Raw genomic sequence first — 21,867 nt, forward strand, 5'->3', positions numbered from 1 at the left:
TCAGAGGAGAAAGAAGAGGGGATGAGCTTGGCTGGGCAGGAGAAAAGGAGAAGAGAAGTGTACATGCTTGTTTGCTGCGTGATAGGAGGCGTTAGTGAGGAGTAGCAGCTCGTCGCCGGCTAGTCGCCGCTGCCGCCGGCCCTGGGTGAGTAGCTGCTAGGTACGCAGCCACAAGCCGCCGCCTGGTGTGAGCTCGAGAGAGAGGAGCGAAAACTGGGAGGGAAAGGAAGGGAGCATTGGGGTACTAGGGTTGCTGTCTGCCTCTTAACTGGGCTCAGTGGTCTCTTAGATGGGCTGGGCCGTATCCAAAACGAACTGAAAAAGTATCCTTCAGGTATCTGAATTGTTTTAAATCGTTTATTCATGGATACTCCTTGGATACGTATCAGGGGCGTATGAGCGGAGTATCGGTATCGGATACGGTATCCGATACCGATTCGCTAGTTGCCTGAAGTATCGGTGCATTCGAGATGGACACATAAAGAATGAATGAATTGCAACATAACATTTCATTGAAAAACTGAATATAATGCAATCATGCCATTCAATTTAACGAGCAATGCTCCAAGCTCCAATGGCAATCAGGTGAAAGTAGCAAGTGAACAAACTGAGAGGATCAGCTTCCACATTTAATCATCCGCTAGAAATACTTAGAAACAGGAAACTGATGTATATTGACCAAATATTTAGTTATCAAGAAAACCACTGGATGATCTTTAAGAAAGAAGACTCGATAAAATACCAAGGCAATTCTTCAGTTCAGAGAAAAACGGAGACATGAGGCAGACCGATAGGCACTATTTCGACCGCTGACCAAAATGACACAATAACTTTAGCATCAACATGCTCGCCACTTCAGCCCAAAAGAATATTCTAACGAGTATAAATTTCATACAACCATGAAACAGTCAGAGCTTCTTGATCATAACTTGTCCACATCAAAAAAGAAACAAGGCTCATAGTGGACCTAATTCATAATCATTGTGCCGGTAAAGGAAAAAAAGAGCATGGCTGGCATTTACAGAATCAAAAGGGGAGCACAATCTGGGACCTGAGCCTGACCATGATAACCTTTCTTCTGCTACTCAGCACAAGTTTCATTTCTCGAGCTTATCTTAAGATTAAACACCACATGAAGCATTAGTGGTTGGCAGCTAAAGTGAAGTAATTGATACAATACCAAATGATGCAACGCAAAGGCAGAATTATAACAGTACATTTCAATATCTAACCAGATGCAATGGAATCATGAAAAGGAATGGATTGCAACAGAACATTGGATCTAGTAGTTAATACATACAGCAGTTCATGTTGATACGGAGAGCTAGGCTGATAAGAAACAGCACCACACTCAACAGCTCTCAGATGAAGGGCTACGAGTTGACAGCATAACCAGGATCTAGTTCATACATATTGCAGCTCATGTGGATACGGAGAGCTAGGCCGATAAGAAACACCACCAGACTGAACAGCCCTCTAAGTGCTGACAACATAATCATTTGGTCAGATAAAAGGCGAGGCATTCACAACATAACCCTCTAGTGCCAGAAAAAAGGTATGTTGAACAAGAGTCTGCTTGAGCACATGTAGAGTATAATTGAGGCCTCTGGGTTGGAAACTAGCAATCAACTTGCCATTGACATCAACCTGAAACAGCCAGCCATTACAACCGACCAGCACGACCAACTCACCGTCCCCAGGCACAACCATCACATCCTCTTCAGAGAGAGAACATTGACACTGGTGCCTGATCTCTGCGGCCGGCAAGTCAATCCGACGCTTGAAATCCCAGACCTCGCCTTGGTAGTCCCGCATCACCCAGATATCAATGGCTGTCTCCTCATCATTAAGAGACGAGACACCAAGCATATCACCCATCTCAAATAGTCGGGCGTGGTCACTGGCCACCGGAGCACGGATCTGCCGGAACGACTCGGCGGTGGTGTCGAATACCATTATCCGGTTGCCTATGTACCAATACAGGCTACCATGGAACAGGAGTCCGGGGCAATCTTCCAGTTCGTTCGGGTCAGGGCACCCTATGTGCCTCGGCGGCTGGCCAGAGCCTACTGTGAAAATGTAGATGGCACCTTGATCTTCATCCTGGTACAACAACAGCTGGTAGTCACCGGTAGAGGGGTGGGGGTACAACTCCACGGGCCTGAATCCACGAACCTGCTGGAGAGCTGCGTACTGTCGAGTTGCCGGGTTGCAGATGCAGATGTCGTCAAATTCGATGGAGAGCACGAGGAGGCCGTCGCAGGAGGCCTCGAGATAGAAGCGAGGAGCACGGACGCATGAACTCGTTAGGACGGGAGCCGTTTTCAGCCTCGCGACGCACTGGAACCGGTCGGCGGCGGCGACCCCTGCACGGTGGTTGAAGGGGACGACGTCCAGGGACTCGCCGCCGTCGGCGACGTTGCTGTGGGTGTACTGGAGGGGGAGGGCGGGCTGGCGGGCGTGGTGGGACAGGAGGAAGCCGCGGGTGGAGGTGGCGCGGCGCCATGCGGGGCTGATGGCGCGGCTGCGGAGGAGGGATTTGAGGGGCAGGCGGACGAGGATCTCCCAGATGGCGATCTCGTCCGGGAGGCCGGGGAGGAGGGGAGTCGCACCTGCGGCGTCCGCCATGGTCGCCGGCCCGGCTGGGAGTGGGAGGTCGGTGGTGGTAGAGGGGTAGCGGTGACGGCGGACGCGGCGGAGGTAGGTCTTTCCTTCCTCTTGTCCCAGTTCTCACGGATGTGTAACTTGGGCTGCTCTCGAACGGGCTGGGCTTGGCCCAGGTTCTGTTTGGAGCCTCTCTTTTATCCTGGAATGAATAAATGTGGTTTGGTCTTGTGTAGGATACACTTTGTAATTGTTTGGTGGATGGAACAGCAAGGATCTGAGCTCGTACATATGTGAGAGGCTTGATAGGGCAACCGCAAATGACAGGTGGCAAGAGAAGTTCCCAGATTTTACAGTTGTGAATGGTGCACCACGGCACTCGGACCACAGGCCGGTGATTGTGTGGATGCAAGGGGCGGATAGGAGCTGGAAAGGTGGAGACAATGGATTCCGTTTTGAAGCCCATTGGTTACAGGAGGAGGGATGTGAGGATGTCATCAGAGAAGCATGGGAGCAAAGCTGGGGAAGGAGAGACGGAGGGGTAGCGCATGCTTTAAGAGAAGTGGCTGGGAAGCTGCGGACTTGGGACAGAGAAGTGGTCGGGGCAGTGGAGGGCCAGCTGAAAAAAGCTAAAGCGGAGCTGGAACGGTGTATGGCAGCGAGAGTTTCGCAGGAAAAAATAGAGGAGGAAGCTAGACTTAGGTGTGTGGTGGATGAGCTGGAGGAGAAGAAGAACACGATGTGGAAGCAGAGAGCACATGTTTGGTGGCTGCTAGATGGAGATAGGAACACACGGTTCTATCATACTGTCGCTTCGGCGAGGAAAAAAGCGAACCGTATTAAGGAGTTGAGGAGGGAGGATGGAACCGTGGTGGCGGAGGAGGATTTAACTAACTATGTGTCCTCTTTTTTTCAGGATCTTTTCACCACCTCGGCGGGCAACCGCGTTGATGAACTCATCGCGAAGGTCCAGCCACGTGTGACAGCTGAAATGGCAAACTTTCTTGATGCTGTATTCACACGAGAGGAGGTGAAGGCAGCTCTAGACCACATCGGCGATCTTAAAGCTCCGGGGCCTGACGGCATGCCTTCTATTGTGTTCAAGCGTCATTGGCATTTCATGGGGATTATGTGGTTGACGAGGTCCTGGCCGTGCTTAATGGAGGGGACATGCCGGCAGGGTGGAATGACATATTGGTAGTTCTTATTCCCAAGGTCAGGAACCCGAACAGAATCAAGGACCTAAGACCAATCAGCCTCTGTAATGTTTTGTACAAGTTGGTGTCCAAGGTGTTGGGGATCGTAGCAGAAATTTCAAATTTTCTACGCATCACCAAGATCAATCTATGGAGTCATCTAGCAACGAGGGAGATGAGTGCATCTACATACCCTTGTAGATCGCGAGCGGAAGCGTTCAAGTGAACGGGGTTGATGGAGTCGTACTCGTCGTGATCCAAATCACCGATGACCGAGCGCCGAACGGACGGCACCTCCGCGTTCAACACACGTACGGAGCAGCAACGTCTCCTCCTTCTTGATCCAGCAAGGGGGAAGGAGAGGTTGATGGAGATCCAGCAGCACGACGGCGTGGTGGTGGAAGTAGCGGGATTCCGACAGGGCTTCGCCAAGCGCTACGGGAGGAGGGAGATGTGTCACGGGAGGGAGAGGGAGGCGCCGGGGGCTGTGGTGCGGCTGCCCTCCCTCCCCCCCCCCCTTTATATAGGCCCCCTGGGGGGCGCCGGCCCTGGGAGATCCCATCTCCAGGGGGGTGGCGGCCAAGGGGGTGGCTTGCCCCCCAAGCCAAGTGGGGCGCCCCCCCACCCCTAGGGTTTCCAACCCTAGGCGCAGGGGAGGCCAAGGGGGGCGCACCAGCCCACCAGTGGCTAGTTCCCTTCCCCACTTCAGCCCATGGGGCCCTCCGGGATAGGTGGCCCCACCCGGTGGACCCCCGGGACCGTTCCGGTGGTCCCAGTACAATACCGGTGACCCCCGAAACTTTCCCGGTGGCCGAAACTGGACTTCCTATATACAATTCTTCACCTCCGGACCATTCCGGAACTCCTCGTGACGTCCGGGATCTCATTCGGGACTCCGAACAACTTTCGGGTTACCGCATACTAATATCTCTACAACCCTAGCGTCACCGAACCTTAAGTGTGTAGACCCTACGGGTTCGGGAGACATGCAGACATGACCGAGACGACTCTCCGGTCAATAACCAACAGCGGGATCTGGATACCCATGTTGGCTCCCACATGTTCCACGATGATCTCATCGGATGAACCACGATGTCGAGGATTCAATCAATCCCGTATACAATTCCCTTTGTCAATCGGTACGTTACTTGCCCGAGATTCGATCGTCGGTATCCCAATACCTTGTTCAATCTCGTTACCGACAAGTCACTTTACTCGTACCGTAATGCATGATCCCGTGACCAAACACTTGGTCACATTGAGCTCATTATGATGATGCATTACCGAGTGGGCCCAGAGATACCTCTCCGTCATACGGAGTGACAAATCCCAGTCTCGATTCGTGCCAACCCAACAGACACTTTCGGAGATACCCGTAGTGCACCTTTATAGTCACCCAGTTACGTTGTGACGTTTGGCACACCCAAAGCACTCCTAGGGTATCCGGGAGTTGCACAATCTCATGGTCTAAGGAAATGATACTTGACATTTGGAAAAGCTCTAGCAAACGAACTACACGGTCTTTTGTGCTATGCTTAGGATTGGGTCTTGTCCATCACATCATTCTCCTAATGATGTGATCCCGTTATCAATGACATCCAATGTCCATAGTCAGGAAACCATGACTATCTGTTGATCAACGAGCTAGTCAACTAGAGGCTCACTAGGGACTTGTTGTGGTCTATGTATTCACACATGTATTACGATTTCCGGATAACACAATTATAGCATGAACAATAGACAATTATCATGAACAAGGAAATATAATAATAACCATTTTATTATTGCCTCTAGGGCATATTTCCAACAGTCTCCCACTTGCACTAGAGTCAATAATCTAGTTACATTGTGATGAATCGAACACCCATAGAGTTCTGGTGTTGATCATGTTTTGCTCTAGGGAGAGGTTTAGTTAACGGATCTGCTACATTCAGGTCCGTATGTACTTTACAAATATCTATGTCTCCATTTTGAACACTTTCACGAATGGAGTTGAAGCGACGCTTGATATGCCTGGTCTTCCTGTGAAACCTGGGCTCCTTGGCAAGGGCAATAGCTCCAGTGTTGTCACAGAAGAGAGTCATCGGACCCGACGCATTGGGAATCACCCCTAGGTCGGTAATGAACTCCTTTATCCAGATTGCTTCTTGTGCTGCCTCTGAGGCCGCCATGTACTCCGCTTCACATGTAGATCCCGCCACGACGCTTTGCTTGCAACTGCACCAGCTTACTGCCCCACCATTCAAAGTATACACGTATCCGGTTTGTGACTTAGAGTCATCCAGATCTGTGTCGAAGCTAGCATCGACGTAACCCTTTACGACGAGCTCTTCGTCACCTCCATAAATGAGAAACATATCCTTAGTCCTTTTCAGGTACTTCAGGATGTTCTTGACCGCTGTCCAGTGTTCCATGCCGGGATTACTTTGGTACCTTCCTACCAAACTTACGGCAAGGTTTACATCAGGTCTAGTATACAGCATGGCATACATAATAGACCCTATGGCCGAGGCATAGGGGATGACACTCATCTTTTCTCTATCTTCTGCCGTGGTCGGGCATTGAGCCGTGCTCAATTGCACACCTTGCAATACAGGCAAGAACCCCTTCTTGGACTGATCCATATTGAACTTCTTCAATATCTTGTCAAGGTACGTACTTTGTGAAAGACCAATGAGGCGTCTTGATCTATCTCTATAGATCTTGATGCCTAATATGTAAGCAGCTTCTCCAAGGTCCTTCATTGAAAAACACTTATTCAAGTAGGCCTTTATACTTTCCAAGAATTCTATATCATTTCCCATCAATGGTATGTCATCCACATATAATAAGAGAAATGCTACAGAGCTCCCACTCACTTTCTTGTAAACACAGGCTTCTCCATAAGTCTGTGTAAACCCAAACGCTTTGATCATCTCATCAAATCGAATGTTCCAACTCCGAGATGCTTGCACCAGCCCATAGATGGAGCGCTGGAGCTTGCATACCTTGTTAGCATTCTTAGGATCGACAAAACCTTCCGGCTGCATCATATACAATTCTTCCTTAAGAAAGCCGTTAAGGAATGCCGTTTTGACGTCCATTTGCCATATCTCATAATCATAGAATGCGGCAATTGCTAGCATGATTTGGACGGACTTCAGCTTCGCTACGGGTGAGAAAGTCTCATCGTAGTCAACCCCTTGAACTTATCGATAACCCTTAGCGACAAGTCGAGCCTTATAGATGGTCACATTACCATCCGCGTCTGTCTTCTTCTTAAAGATCCATTTATTTTCTATGGCTCGCCGATCATCGGGCAAGTCAGTCAAAGTCCATACTTCGTTTTCATACATGGATCCTATCTCGGATTTCATGGCTTCTAGCCATTTGTCGGAATCCGGGCCCGCCATCGCTTCTTCATAGTTCGAAGGTTCACCGTTGTCTAACAACATGATTTCCATGACAGGGTTGTCGTACCACTCTGGTGCAGAACGTGTCCTTGTGGACCTACGAAGTTCAGCAGTAACTTGATCTGAAGCTTCATGATCATCATCATTAACTTCCTCCCCAGTCGGTGCAGGCACCACAGGAACATCTTCCCGCGCTGCGCTACTTTCCGGTTCGGAAGGGGTGACTATCACCTCATCAAGTTCTACCTTCCTCCCACTTACTTCTTTCGAGAGAAACTCTTTCTCCAGAAAGGACCCGTTCTTGGCAACAAAGATCTTGCCTTCGGATCTGAGGTAGAAGGTATACCCAATGGTTTCCTTAGGGTATCCTATGAAGACGCATTTTTCCGACTTGGGTTCGAGCTTTTCAGGTTGAAGTTTCTTGACATAAGCATCGCATCCCCAAACTTTTAGAAACGAGAGCTTAGGTTTCTTTCCAAACCATAGTTCATACGGTGTCATCTCAACGGATTTCGACGGAGCCCTATTTAAAGTGAATGCGGCAGTCTCTAAAGCATAGCCCCAAAATGAGAGCGGTAGATCGATAAGAGACATCATAGATCGCACCATATCCAATAGAGTGCGATTACGACGTTCAGACACACCATTTCGCTGAGGTGTTTCAGGCGGCGTGAGTTGTGAAACTATTCCACATGTCCTTAAGTGTGTGCCAAATTCGTGACTCAAATATTCTCCTCCACGATCTGATCATAAGAACTTTATTTTCCTGTCACGTTGATTCTCAACCTCACTCTGAAATTCCTTAAACTTTTCAAAGGTTTCAGACTTGTGTTTCATTAGGTAGACATACCCATATCTACTCAAGTCATCAGTGAGAGTGAGAACATAACGATAGCCACCGCGAGCCTCAACACTCATTGGACCGCACACATCAGTATGTATGATTTCCAATAAGTTGGTTGCTCGCTCCATTGTTCTGGAGAACGGAGTCTTGGTCATCTTACCCATGAGGCATGGTTCGCACGTGTCAAATGATTCGTAATCAAGAGACTCCAAAAGTCCATCTGCATGGAGCTTCTTCATGTGTTTGACACCAATGTGACCAAGACGGCAGTGCCACAAGTATGTGGGACTATCATTATCAACCTTACATCTTTTGGTATTCACACTATGAATATGTGTAACATCACGTTCGAGATTCATTAAGAATAAACCATTGACCAGCGGGGCATGACCATAAAACATATCTCTCATATAAATAGAACAACCATTATTCTCGGATTTAAATGAGTAGCCATCTCGAATTAAACGAGATCCTGATACAATGTTCATGCTCAAAGCTGGCACTAAATAACAATTATTGAGGTTTAAAACTAATCCCGTAGGTAAATGTAGAGGTAGCGTGCCGACGGCGATCACATCGACCTTGGAACCATTCCCGACGCGCATCGTCACCTCGTCCTTCGCCAGTCTCCGCTTATTCCGCAGCTCCTGTTTTGAGTTACAAATATGAGCAACCGCACCGGTATCAAATACCCAGGAGCTACTACGAGTACTGGTAAGGTACACATCAATTACATGTATATCACATATACCTTTGGTGTTGCCGGCCTTCTTGTCCGCTAAGTATTTGGGGCAGTTCCGCTTCCAGTGACCACTTCCCTTGCAATAAAAGCACTCAGTCTCAGGCTTGGGTCCATTCTTTGGCTTCTTCCCGGCAACTGGCTTACCGGGCGCGGCAACTCCCTTGCCGTCCTTCTTGAAGTTCTTCTTACCCTTGCCTTCTTGAACTTAGTGGTTTTATTCACCATCAACACTTGATGTTCCTTTTTGATCTCCACCTCCGCTGATTTCAGCATTGAATATACCTCAGGAATGGTCTTTTCCATCCCCTGCATATTGAAGCTCATCACAAAGCTCTTGTAGCTCGGTGGAAGCGACTGAAGGATTCTGTCAATGACCGCGTCATCCGGGAGATTAACTCCCAGCTGAGTCAAGCGGTTGTGCAACCCAGACATTTTGAGTATGTGCTCACTGACAGAACTGTTTTCCTCCATCTTACAACTGAAGAACTTGTCGGAGACTTCATATCTCTCGACCCGGGCATGAGCTTAGAAAACCATTTTCAGCTCTTCGAACATCTCATATGCTCTGTGTTGCTCAAAACGCTTTTGGAGCCCCGGTTCTAAGCTGTAAAGCATGCCGCACTGAACGAGGGAGTAATCATCAGCACGTGACTGCCAAGCGTTCATAACGTCTTGGTTCTCTGGGATGGGTGCTTCACCTAGCGGTGCTTCTAGGACATAATCTTTCTTGGCAGCTATGAGGATGATCCTCAGGTTCCGGACCCAGTCCGTATAGTTGCTGCCATCATCTTTCAGCTTGGTTTTCTCTAGGAACGCATTGAAGTTGAGGGCAACGTGGGCCATTTGATCTACAAGACATATTGTAAAGATTTTAGACTAAGTTCATGATAATTAAGTTCATCTAATCAAATTATTCAATGAACTCCCACTCAGATAGACATCCCTCTAGTCATCTAAGTGAAACATGATCCGAGTCAACTAGGCCGTGTCCGATCATCACGTGAGACAGACTAGTCAACATCGGTGAACATCTTCATGTTGATCGTATCTTCTATACGACTCATGCTCGACCTTTCGGTCTTCCGTGTTTCGAGGCCATGTCTGTACATGCTAGGCTCGTCAAGTCAACCTAAGTGTATTGCGTGTGTAAATCTGGCTTACACCCGTTGTATTCGAACGTTAGAATCTATCACACCCGATCATCACGTGGTGCTTCGAAACAACGAACCTTCGCAACGGTACACAGTTAGGGGGAACACTTTCTTGAAATTATTGCGAGGGATCATCTTATTTAAGCTACCGTCGTTCTAAGCAAATAAGATGTAAAACATGATAAACATCACATGCAATCAAATAGTGACATGATATGGCCAATATCATTTTGCTCCTTTTGATCTCCATCTTCGGGGCGCCATGATCATCTTCGTCACCGGCATGACACCATGATCTCCATCATCGTGTCTTCATGAAGTTGTCACGCCAACGATTACTTCTACTTCTATGGCTAACGTGTTTAGCAATAAAGTAAAGTAATTTACATGGCGTTATTCAATGACTCGCAGGTCATGCAAAAAATAAAGACAACTCCTATGGCTCCTGCCGGTTGTCATACTCATCGACATGCAAGTCGTGATTCCTATTACATGAACATGATCAATCTCATACATCACATATATCTCATTCATCACATCCTTTTGGCCATATCACATCACAAGGCATATGCTGCAAAAACAAGTTAGACGTCCTCTAATTGTTGCTGCATGTTTTTACGTGGCTTCTATAGGTTTCTAGCAAGAACGTTTCTTACCTACGTAAAACCACAACGTGATATGCCAATTTCTATTTACCCTTCATAAGGACCCTTTTCATCGAATCCGTTCCGATTAAAGTGGGAGAGACAGACACCCGCTAGCCACCTTATGCAACTAGTGCATGTCAGTCGGTGGAACCTGTCTCACGTAAGCGTACGTGTAAGGTCGGTCCGGGCCGCTTCATCCCACAATGCCGCCGAAACAAGACAAGACTAGTAGTGGCAAGAAAATTGACAACATCTACGCCCACAACAAGTTTGTGTTCTACTCGTGCATAGAAACTACGCATAGGCCTGGCTCATGATGCCACTGTTGGGGATCGTAGCAGAAATTTAAAATTTTCTACGCATCACCAAGATCATCTATGGAGTCATCTAGCAACGAGGGAGATTGAGTGCATCTACATACCCTTGTAGATCGCGAGCGGAAGCGTTCAAGTGAACGGGGTTGATGGAGTCGTACTCGTCGTGATCCAAATCACCGATGACCGAGCGCTGAACGGAGGGCACCTCCGCGTTCAACACACGTACGGAGCAGCGACGTCTCCTCCTTCTTCATCCAGCAAGGGGGGAGGAGAGGTTGATGGAGATCCAGCAGCACGACGGCGTGGTGGTGGAAGTAGCGGGATTCCGACAGGGCTTCGCCAAGTGCTACGGGAGGAGGGAGATGTGTCACGGGAGGGAGAGGGAGGCGCCAGGGGCTGTGGTGCGGCCGCCCTCCCTCCCCCCCTTTATATAGGCCCACTGGGGGGCGCTGGCCCTGGGAGATCCCATCTCCAGGGGGGCGGCGGCCAAGGGGGTGGCTTGCCCCCCAAGCCAAGTGGGGCGCCCCCCACCCCTAGGGTTTCCAGCCCTAGGCGCAGGGGAGGCCCAAGGGGGGCGCACCAGCCCACCAGTGGCTGGTTTCCTTCCCCACTTCAGACCATGGGGCCCTCCGGGATAGGTGGCCCCACCCGGTGGACCCTCGGGACCCTTCCGGTGGTCCCGGTACAATACTGGTGCCCCCGAAACTTTCCCGGTGGCCGAAACTGGACTTCCTATATACAATTCTTCACCTCCGGACCATCCCGGAACTCCTCGTGACGTCCGGGATCTCATCCGGGACTCCGAACAACTTTCGGGTTACCGCATACTAATATCTCTACAACCCTAGCGTCACCGAACCTTAAGTGTGTAGACCCTACGGGTTCGGGAGACATGCAGACATGACCGAGACGACTCTCCGGTCAATAACCAACAGCGGGATCTGGATACCCATGTTGGCTCCCACATGTTCCACGATGATCTCATTGGATGAACCACGATGTCGAGGATTCAATCAATCCCGTATACAATTCCCTTTGTCAATCGGTACGTTACTTGTCCGAGATTCGATCGTCGGTATCCCAATACCTTGTTCAATCTCGTTACCGGCAAGTCACTTTACTCGTACCGTAATGCATGATCCCGTGACCAAACCCTTAGTCACATTGAGCTCATTATGATGATGCATTACCGAGTGGGCCCAGAGATACCTCTCCGTCATACGGAGTGACAGATCCCAGTCTCGATTCGTGCCAACCCAACAGACACTTTCGGAGATACCCGTAGTGCACCTTTATAGTCACCCAGTTATGTTGTGACGTTTGGCACACCCAAAGCACTCCTACGGTATCCGGGAGTTGCACAATCTCATGGTCTAAGGAAATGATACTTGACATTTGGAAAAGCTCTAGCAAACGAACTACACGATCTTTTGTGCTATGCTTAGGATTGGGTCTTGTCCATCACATCATTCTCCTAATGATATGATCCCGTTATCAATGACATCCAATGTCCATAGTCAGGAAACCATGACTATCTGTTGATCAACGAGCTAGTCAACTAGAGGCTCACTAGGGACTTGCTGTGGTCTATGTATTCACACATGTATTACGATTTCCGGATAACACAATTATAGCATGAACAATAGACAATTATCATGAACAAGGAAATATAATAATAACCATTTTATTATTGCCTCTAGGGCATATTTCCAACACAAGGTTCTTGCAAATAGACTAAAAGTGATCTTGCCGGAAGTTATCTCTGAAAATCAAAGTGCATTCGTTCCCGGACGGCTAATCACGGATAATGTGCTCATTGCCTTTGAGGTCTCGCACTATCTCAGGAACAAGAAGCATGGCCGAGAAGGAGTTGCGGCAGTGAAAGCGGATATGAGTAAGGCCTATGACCGAGTAGAGTGGACATTCCTTGAAGCCATGCTAAGAAAACTGGGATTTAGGAGAAGATGGGTGACCCTGATAATGAAATGTGTAACCACTGTGAGGTACCAGGTTAAAGTTAATGGCGTCCTAACGCAGCAGTTCAGTCCATCTCGAGGATTAAAACAAGGGGATCCGCTTTCCCCTTACCTGTTTGTGATCTGTGCTGAAGGGTTGTCAGCGTTGTTACACGAGGCCGAGGAGACGGGGAAGGTTAGTGGTGTCCAGATTTGCCGAGCTGCACCAACTGTTTCACATCTGTTCTTTGCAGATGATTCCATGATTTTGCTAAAGGCAACACAGCAGGAAGCCACGACCCTTCGAGATATCCTCGATCTTTATGAAAACTGCTCTGGCCAAAGTGTCAACATGGAGAAATCGGCGATCATGTTCTCGCCCAATACTAGTACAGAGGCAAAAAGTTCAGTCAAAGGGTCGCTCAAAATATACAGTGAGAACTGGAACGATCGCTATTTGGGGCTACCTGTACATGTAGGCAGATCAAAACGGCGAGTCTTTGGCTACATAAAGAATAACATGTGTGGCCGAATGCATGGATGGCAGGAGAGACTGCTTGCGAAAGCCGGGAAGGAGACGCTCGTGAAATCTGTGGCACAGGCGATACCGGCCTTTGCCATGTCGTGTTTCGACCTGACGAAAGGTTTTTGCAAGGAACTGAATACGCTCATAGGGAAATTTTGGTGGAGCCAACAGGATAAAGAAAACACCATGCACTGGCTAAGTTGGGAAACCTTGTCACTTCCGAAAGGTATGGGTGTACTAGGCTTCAGGGATATGCACAGTTTCAATATGGCAATGCTGTCTCGACAGGGGTGGAGACTGCTGCAAAATCCGGAGTCCCTTTGTGGACGCATCATGAAAGCGAGATACTTCCCTCATTGTCATATGTTGGATGCAGAACCTAGGGATGGAATATCGTATACATGGCGGAGTATTCTTCGTGGCCTCGAGCTAATCAAGGAGGGTTATATCTGGCGAATCGGCGATGGGACGGGAGTTAACATCTGGTCCGATCCCTGGATTCCAAGGGCTTGGTCACGCCGTGTTATTACACCCAAAGGACAGAACCTGATTACACAGGTCAGCGAGCTTATTTGCCCGATTACGGGAGCATGGGATGAGCAGCTTGTTAAGGACACTTTCTGGCCGGATGATGTATGACACATTCTCCGGATTCCATTGCGTGAAGGAGTCAGTGATTTCATGGCATGGCATTTTGACTCTAAAGGGAACCATATTGTGAAAAGCGCCTACAAGCTATTTGTACAGTTGCAGAAACAAGCAAGGAATGGGGCCCCTGGCAATAGCACAATGGTGGTGGGAAACTTGGATAGGTGGGATAACCAGGCATGGCGTAGGATATGGAAACTACCCTGCCCACGCAAGATTCAGATGTTCGCTTGGCGAGTCAAACACGAGTCACTGGCTTTCTGTACTAACCTGACGAGAAGAGGGGTCAGGCTCGAGAACTCCAAGTGCTTCTTTTGCGGGAGAGTGGATGAAGACGGGGCTCATCTTTTTGTCAAATGCAACGCTGTCAAGGAAGTGTGGAGGGAGATGAGCCTGGAGAGGGTACGCTTGGAGATGGAAGAGCTATCGTCAGTACATGCAATCATGGACCTGCTTTGGAGGCTAGATGAAAATGTGTGTGTCCAAATCCTCACCTTCTGGTGGAACTGGTGGAACAAGAGGAATAAAATACGAGAAGGGGAATTACCAATCACGGATGACGAGCTAATTCGCCGAGTCCAATGCAGTACCTTGGAGTTCATGCAACTGTTTAGAACGAGTAAAAAGAAGCAAGCAGAGAGCAAGTGGGCACCGCCGGGTGAAGGAATTCTGAAGATCAATGTGGATGGAGCGTATACGCCGGGCGAGACTTTTGCTGCATGGGGAGCGGTTGTCCGTGACGAGGCGGGAGATGTGCTGCTGGCCCGAGCTGGTAGGAAGGAGCAGATAAATGACCCATTCGGAGCAGAGGTTGCGGCCATGTCTGAGGCGGTGGCCATGGCAGCTGACATTGGCGCCCTTCATGTCGTCTTCGACACCGATTCACAGCTACTGCAGGAAGCACTCGACTTGTCCAAGGTTGACTCGTCCCCATACGCGGCTGTCATCGAGGACATCAAGCTTCAGCTTAAATTGTGGTTCTCTAAGCAATCTATTACTTTCTGTAGACGCGCAGCGAACTCGATAGCGCATGAACTTGCAAAACTTGGTAGTTTATGTTTGCCAAATGACAGCATTGGCTGGACCAATATTGTACAGCGCCATGTGGCTGCTTGTGTGTCGGGCGATTTACCCGAGCACCGTTAAGTTATAAAGCTTTGCTTTCTCTAAAAAAAAATTGTTTGGTGGATGGAATTGTTGGCAGTCTGATCATGTGGGAGTCCGCCGAACCAGATCGGATCGAGCACGCCAAACCGCCGCCACCGCCGCCGCCGCCCCCGCCACCGGTCTGAGCTCCCTCGTACGCTGCGACGCCGCGTGCCGCCCGTCCGTCTGCACTCAAACCCCGCCGCCGGTGTGTGCTCAGTAGGAGCCGGGTCGCAGGAGGAGCCGCGCCATTGTCGGCTCGGCCGGACAGCCGGTCGTCGTCATGGAGCACTGGCGCTTGGAGCTCCCGCGGATGACGCTCACCAGGTACTAATATGTAACATCGGTGCCGTCGTCAAATCATCCGTGTCTGCCTGGTAGTCGTCGGCCGGTGCATCCTTCAATTGCCATGGCCACCACCATGAGCTACAAAAATGCTAACCTCCGTCACGGGGCCCTCGCCGTGCAACTTGTTTAATTCACGAAGAGCAGCAGCAGATCTAATGTGTGAAGAAGCAGCAGCTGGTTCAGATTTGTTTTGCTTCCTTTCTTTGCCCTCACCATGCAACCTCTGATGCAGCCTACCAAACAAGATATGTTGTATACAGCATCTCTGGTGCACACATACAGTACAGTCTACCAAACATACATCTTAGTTCATCTTTGCATCGGCTCAACCAGGCCAAGCTCAGCCAGGATCCTCCATGCGATGCAGGGTGAAGCTACCCAGGCAGCCAAACACGCCCCAGATTGATGTTTCCCTCGGTGGTGCACATTTCAGGCTTGTGGTGTCGAGCAGATTGGGTCTATTGTTTAAGTAGTGATCGAGTAGCAATTAATACAGATCGTTCAGTTTGTCTATCCTATGGACCGGGCACATCTACATTTTTTTTGCCTGTCGGCCCCATCTACATGGATAGTAAAGAATAACACAGTCGGAGGAGACACTGTGCTAGTACTTCAATCCATGTGTACGCATGTATGGGGGTTGGTTACAATATATTCGGCCATGGTGATCAATGCATGGTCTTGGCTGAAAAACAGTTTTTGTCATGCGAGCATCACATGATTTTTTTTTCTCCCCAACAAAAAGAAGCCAATTGTCGACGAAAAGCTCCCATGACGGGCGGAGGACACCAAGAAAAGCTCCCAGGACTCCAGAGCTAGGGTTGCCCGGGCAACCCGCATAGTCCCGCATAAGTAGAGAGTTGGTTCATATTGGACTAAAACTGAGCAGAGCAGTTGTAACTAAAGAAAATCAGTTTTGACTATGGAGCGGGACGGATCGGGCGCTGCTCTGCACTCCTATCCAGAGCTGAGAATCCATAAAGGGGCCTTCGATGAGGTTAACAAAGGCATGGAAAGTAGGGATGCTGCTTTTCACCTTAGGTTAACCTTACACAAATTCAAAAGATGAGATAAAAAAGGCATACTACTGGCGCAAGAGAGAAAGGAAACCAAAAACTGAGCACGAAAGCATGTGTCGATCAACCCATGCAGAGGCCAAAGGTTTATTACCATCCTTTCATAAGAAAATAAAGCATAGAGCACACCGAAGGAATCTCCGGAGAACCAAAAGAGTAGACAGCAGCAGCAACGAGCGAAGAACAACCATACAACATGGGTGTTTATTCGAACAACTAATAACAAAAGGGTAGGCACTATGATTCTGACTTCATTGGTACCTGGGAACCTCCCTTGGCTTCGGACGGTGAAAGCTCGCATCAACGGTGTTAACGAGTATGCTTCTGGTAATAAAAAGGTGAACACATAGGTGAGTGAAGCAATGGACAATATCCCAACCGTCCCATCCTTGATCTCTCAGCACTGGCGGATGTCTGGCATATATTCGATTTGGGGGTGGTGCTTGGAGCTGCAATTCTGCCTGGCTTAGTGATGAGCAAAATTTCATTTTATGCCTACATGAGTGCAATTATATGCTTACTGATAAGCACATTAGGTTAAATAATACAGAAACTGGTCATAATATTCCAGTACAATTTAGGATGATATCATATAAAACCTTTTACACGGAAAAAATTTGTTCTTGATTAGTAGTATAAGTCTGGTTATGTAGGTAAATCAGTTCTCTAGTATGAAAGTAGTACTGCACGGCTTTGAAATAGTATAAGCAAAGTCCTAGCACTAGTATTTGGAGTGGTATGAGTCCGGCTAGGGTTGTGTTGCCCGTGTAGTACTAGCTAGAATTAGATTCTGAAAGATGCATTGTCCGTATACGTTTAGGAATATTGGGTCGACTGGTTCTGTATATATACACAGCAAGTTGCGTGAGACTTGTACCGTGAGTTGAGAGAAAAGGAGAAATTTGAGAAGAAAATAAAGAGAAAAAAGAAAGAAAGACACAACAGGTGCCTTTGGCAAAAGTTTTGGACCCTATAATACTGGCTGACGTTCCCCACAAGCAAACGCCAGTGCGAAAGATGCCACCTAAGCGAACGTTTTGTTCATTGAGTAAAGCACCTCCCAACCAACCCATTTCCCTTTAGTGTCTATTAAAACAGAAAAAGGCCTTCAATTAATTGAACACAAAAAGGCTCATTTTCATGCCACACTACTAAATAGCCTTAAACCTATTACTAGCAAAATGGCCCGTGAGTTGCAACATGAAAGAAAAATCACAATCTCCAATGGCCAAGACCACATTTTGTTGCATCACTGAGATACACTATCACTATCAATTTCGTGAAATCATGAAAAAAATTTAAACTCGTGTACATATTTGAAATCTTGAACATTTTTCAAATTCGAGAACACTTTTACAAATTTTCAAACATTTCAAAAAATCAAGAAGATTTTTTGAATTCATGAACATTTTATACTATTTGCAAACGTTTTTCTTAAAGTGTGATTTTTTTAAAAAAACATCGTGAACCGGCGAACATTTCTAAAACCGACGATTTTTTTTTGGAAACTAGTGGAATTTGTTTTTGAAATTCACAATCATTTTTTGATTCAACGAACATTTTTTGAAATGCATGATCATTTTTTGAATCAATGAACATTTTATGAATGAATAGACTATTTTGTAAGTCACGAACAGTTTTTGAATTTTGAGGATATTTTTCCTTTCATGAACATTTTTTGAATTGGCAAACTGTTTTTCAATTTTATTAACATTTTTTAATACATAAACTTTCAAAAAAATCATGAACATTTTTTGATTTCTCTAACATCTGTTTTCAAAAAAATAATTGAATATGCAATCATTTTTCAGAAAATCGTGAATATTTTTTGAATCCACAATTTTATGATTTATTAAATATTTCATTTCAAAATTCTCAGTTTTTTAAATTTTCAGTACTGTTTTGAAGTCCCAAATTATTAAAAGTAGAAAAAACGAAAAACAAAAAGAAAAGTAAAAAATAAAAACGAAATTTAAAAGACAGGCCGTCCGGGCATGGGTTGGCCCAAACGGGGGCACTGCATCTTCTCCCAGCGCGCAGAGCGCGGTATAGGAGGTCCCTACTGCATGGGCCGGCCCAGACTGGAGATTTCCCTGTGTAAAACGTTTTTATCAAAAAAATTATAGATGGCATTGATGGGTAATATTTTGCAACTTTGGGGGTTACTTTCCTGAACCGCCAGAAGCAGTAGCTCCTTTATCATTAGGTATAGATTTTGGACCTCATTTTAATGATATAAAACATACCATACAAATGCCATGACATTTAAATAAAAATGCCTTGTCATGTTCAACAATGATCATGTATTGTACATTTTCTCTACAAAAGTATTGTACATCTAAAGAAACAAATTAAAAATGCAAAAATAATGGCGTGCTAAGAAAATATTTAGAAATACAAACTAACATGTCTCTATAGATTTGGCATAAAAATGTACAAACAAGAAGGGGAAATTGCCATAGCCGTGAATTATTCAAAAATGACATGCTAAAAAATAAGGAAAATTTCCATGATCGAGATAATACAAATGCCATGACATTAAAAATAAAAATGCCAAGATACAATAATATATAAATGCCATGCCATTATTTTTTATACCACGCTATAGATAATTTTTTTGACATGCTCTTACTAAAAAACATGTCATCATCTTAATGAAAAAATGCCATGCTCTTAATAAATAAAAATGCCATGAAGTTAATAATAAAAATGCCATGCACCTAATAATAAAAAATCCATGCTCTTGGTAATAAAATGACATTCACTTAATAACAAATTGACATGCTCTTAATAATAGAAATGCCATGTTCTTAGTAATATAAATGCCATGCTCCTAAATAGTAAATGCTATGGGAAAATGCACCAAAAAAGTTAACCCTGGACAGTTAATATCAAAAAGCATGTAAATGGTCTCCCATGTAAAATAACATGGAAAACCTTGTATGAAATGAGGGACACACATGGATTTTTTTTTCTCATGAAAAGCAATTTGAGAAAAGAACATGTAAAAAAACGAATATAAAAAACTTTACCCATGTTTTTGTGAAAATAAATGCCATGTATTTACAGTACAAAAAAGATATATGAGAAAGATGCCATCTTATTTTTACAAAAATACCATGGAAAACACAAAAAATAGATCTTACATGGCAGATGCCTGTGTAAAACTTAGCATAGCAAAGAATGAACAATACAAAAACCTTTTACGCATAAATAATTGTTCATTAGGGGGGTGGGGTGGATATGTCCCCTTAGGAGAAATATATTATACATTTACATAGTTAATATCTAACTGGTCATATTCTCTCCATTGGTGTGGGCCTCATGTTGGTTTGCACATCGCCACCTAAAATGAAATCCCACATATATGCGACTCTCACAAGTATCTTGATAGCCCCAGATATCGCATCAGTAGAAGACAGGCTAGTTAGTCACGGAGGCGCTTCCATGGGCATGCTTTGCTTGCCTCAACTTGGGCACCACCAGTTACCAAAAAAGGCTTTTGTGCCACTTTATACAAATATACAAGCATCCACGAACAACACCCCACCACACACACAACACACACCCAAGGCAGAGACAAAGATGATGGAGCACCGCAACACCACCGAATCAACCACCAAGCGATCTACAGATGGGCCAATAGGAAATGCCTGGAGCCGACCGAGGCCTCCGCCATGAGCTAGCCACCGCAAAGAGGTGATTCAAGGTGCTGCCTTCTAGAAAGACACGACACCAGAGTGCCGCCACCGCCTGATCTCGAGGATCAAGTTTTCACCTGGAGCAACACAAAGAGAATGGAGCAATCGTGACAGAGCCTTCAAGAAGGAAACAACACCCATGAACGATGCCGCCGTCAGCTAGGGAAAACACCGGGCAAGTTATGTACCCTGGCGCTCACACCCCTCATTTGTCATGCTACGCTGGACACCAACACCCATGCCACCCACATGGCCATGGCTGCCCCCCACCACCACCACCACACACACACCTGAGACACATGCTCCGTTGACTCCCACCACGACTCTCACCGCCAGGTCCACCCGCCCTGGATCCAGAAGACTCTGCCACCAGGGCACCATCAATTCCGCTTCACTTGTAGAGTAAAGCTTTGTAATATCTTGCAATCCAATTTGTAGGAGGAAAGGATGTAGAGCTCTAACCGGCGGTGAGGTGAGCTAAGCCCGGGAAGGAAAAAGCACATGCTACATTTCTTTGTCTAAATTCATGGCTGCTGATTCGACTCTGGCTTCTTCCTCCTCTTCTCTCCATGACCATTCTCCCTGTGGCGCATATAAACAAATGCAATGTCTGCCAGTAGGGTTGTCATAACTTTGGCTTCTCTATTGTCTTCTCTCTGTAAATTTTTTCCTATGCAATTCAAACATTCATGCAATTTTGTAGTATGGAAGATGGCATGATATTATTGCTGCGTTTTAGAAATCATGTGAATCAAATATGCTCTAAATAGATATGGGCTCCCTCATTTTATAAGAATTCAAACAACATGTTTTCCGGATTATAAACATGTGCGTTTCTCAACGGTTACGGGTGCATGATAAGGCTGCATAGTTTCTCTTGGCTTGCGTGTAGTTGCTCTATCTTGCAGAGTGTTTCCCTGTTGTTGTTGTTGTTGTTGTTGTTGTTGTTGCTGTTGTTCATATTGAATTCCTGCTCTAGCCAACTCATCCAAAAGTCCAAAATATGGAAGAGGGTCGGACATTATACTCCAACACTCCCCTCACGTCTATGCTCCTTTCGAGTTTATGATGTGGGCAACGGAAGCGGGGGCCGACCACAATTATTTATTGGGTTTACTGGGTTTTGAACCCTGAATCTCTTGATTGCAAGTTTATGCACCTAACCACTTCATCCATCAGTCCGAACTGATGGAGGGAGATGAGCAATATATTTCAACAGTTCAACCTGAGAAACTTTGTTGTCGTCATGGGTGCCTTTGTACTCATTTGGAGGACTGGCCAATGTTGTATCATATGTTCATGGACTTTGATGTTTTTTGCTTTTGGTATCATGCTTGTCATTTATCCGTAGTGTGAAGTGCACATGATGAGAAAATGGGGAGTACTATTTGCCAAATTGTAAGTGTTTGGAATAACAACTTAGTATTATCTAGAGGCCAAAGCAAGCATATATACAAGTTTAGAAGGGAGGCCAAAGACCAAATACAGAAAACCAAAAGGCATCATAAATATAACTCTAACCCCCTCCCCCCTCAAACTCACGGTGGATCCACAACGCTGAGTTTGGAGAGGTA

General features: G+C 46.5%; 1 protein-coding gene across 1 annotated transcript; it reads right to left on the bottom strand.

Annotated features, from left to right (window-relative positions):
• Positions 1–1,003: 1,003 nt before the first annotated feature.
• Positions 1,004–2,743, bottom strand: LOC123164079 (putative F-box protein At1g33530). The gene has a single exon (XM_044581494.1). The coding sequence runs from the start codon at positions 2,626–2,628 to the stop codon at positions 1,504–1,506; it is 1,125 nt and encodes a 374-aa protein (XP_044437429.1). The 5' UTR covers positions 2,629–2,743; the 3' UTR covers positions 1,004–1,503.
• Positions 2,744–21,867: the final 19,124 nt, after the last annotated feature.

This window comes from Triticum aestivum, chromosome 1D, assembly GCF_018294505.1.
Source record: "Triticum aestivum cultivar Chinese Spring chromosome 1D, IWGSC CS RefSeq v2.1, whole genome shotgun sequence".
Classification (NCBI taxonomy): Eukaryota; Viridiplantae; Streptophyta; class Magnoliopsida; order Poales; family Poaceae; genus Triticum; species Triticum aestivum.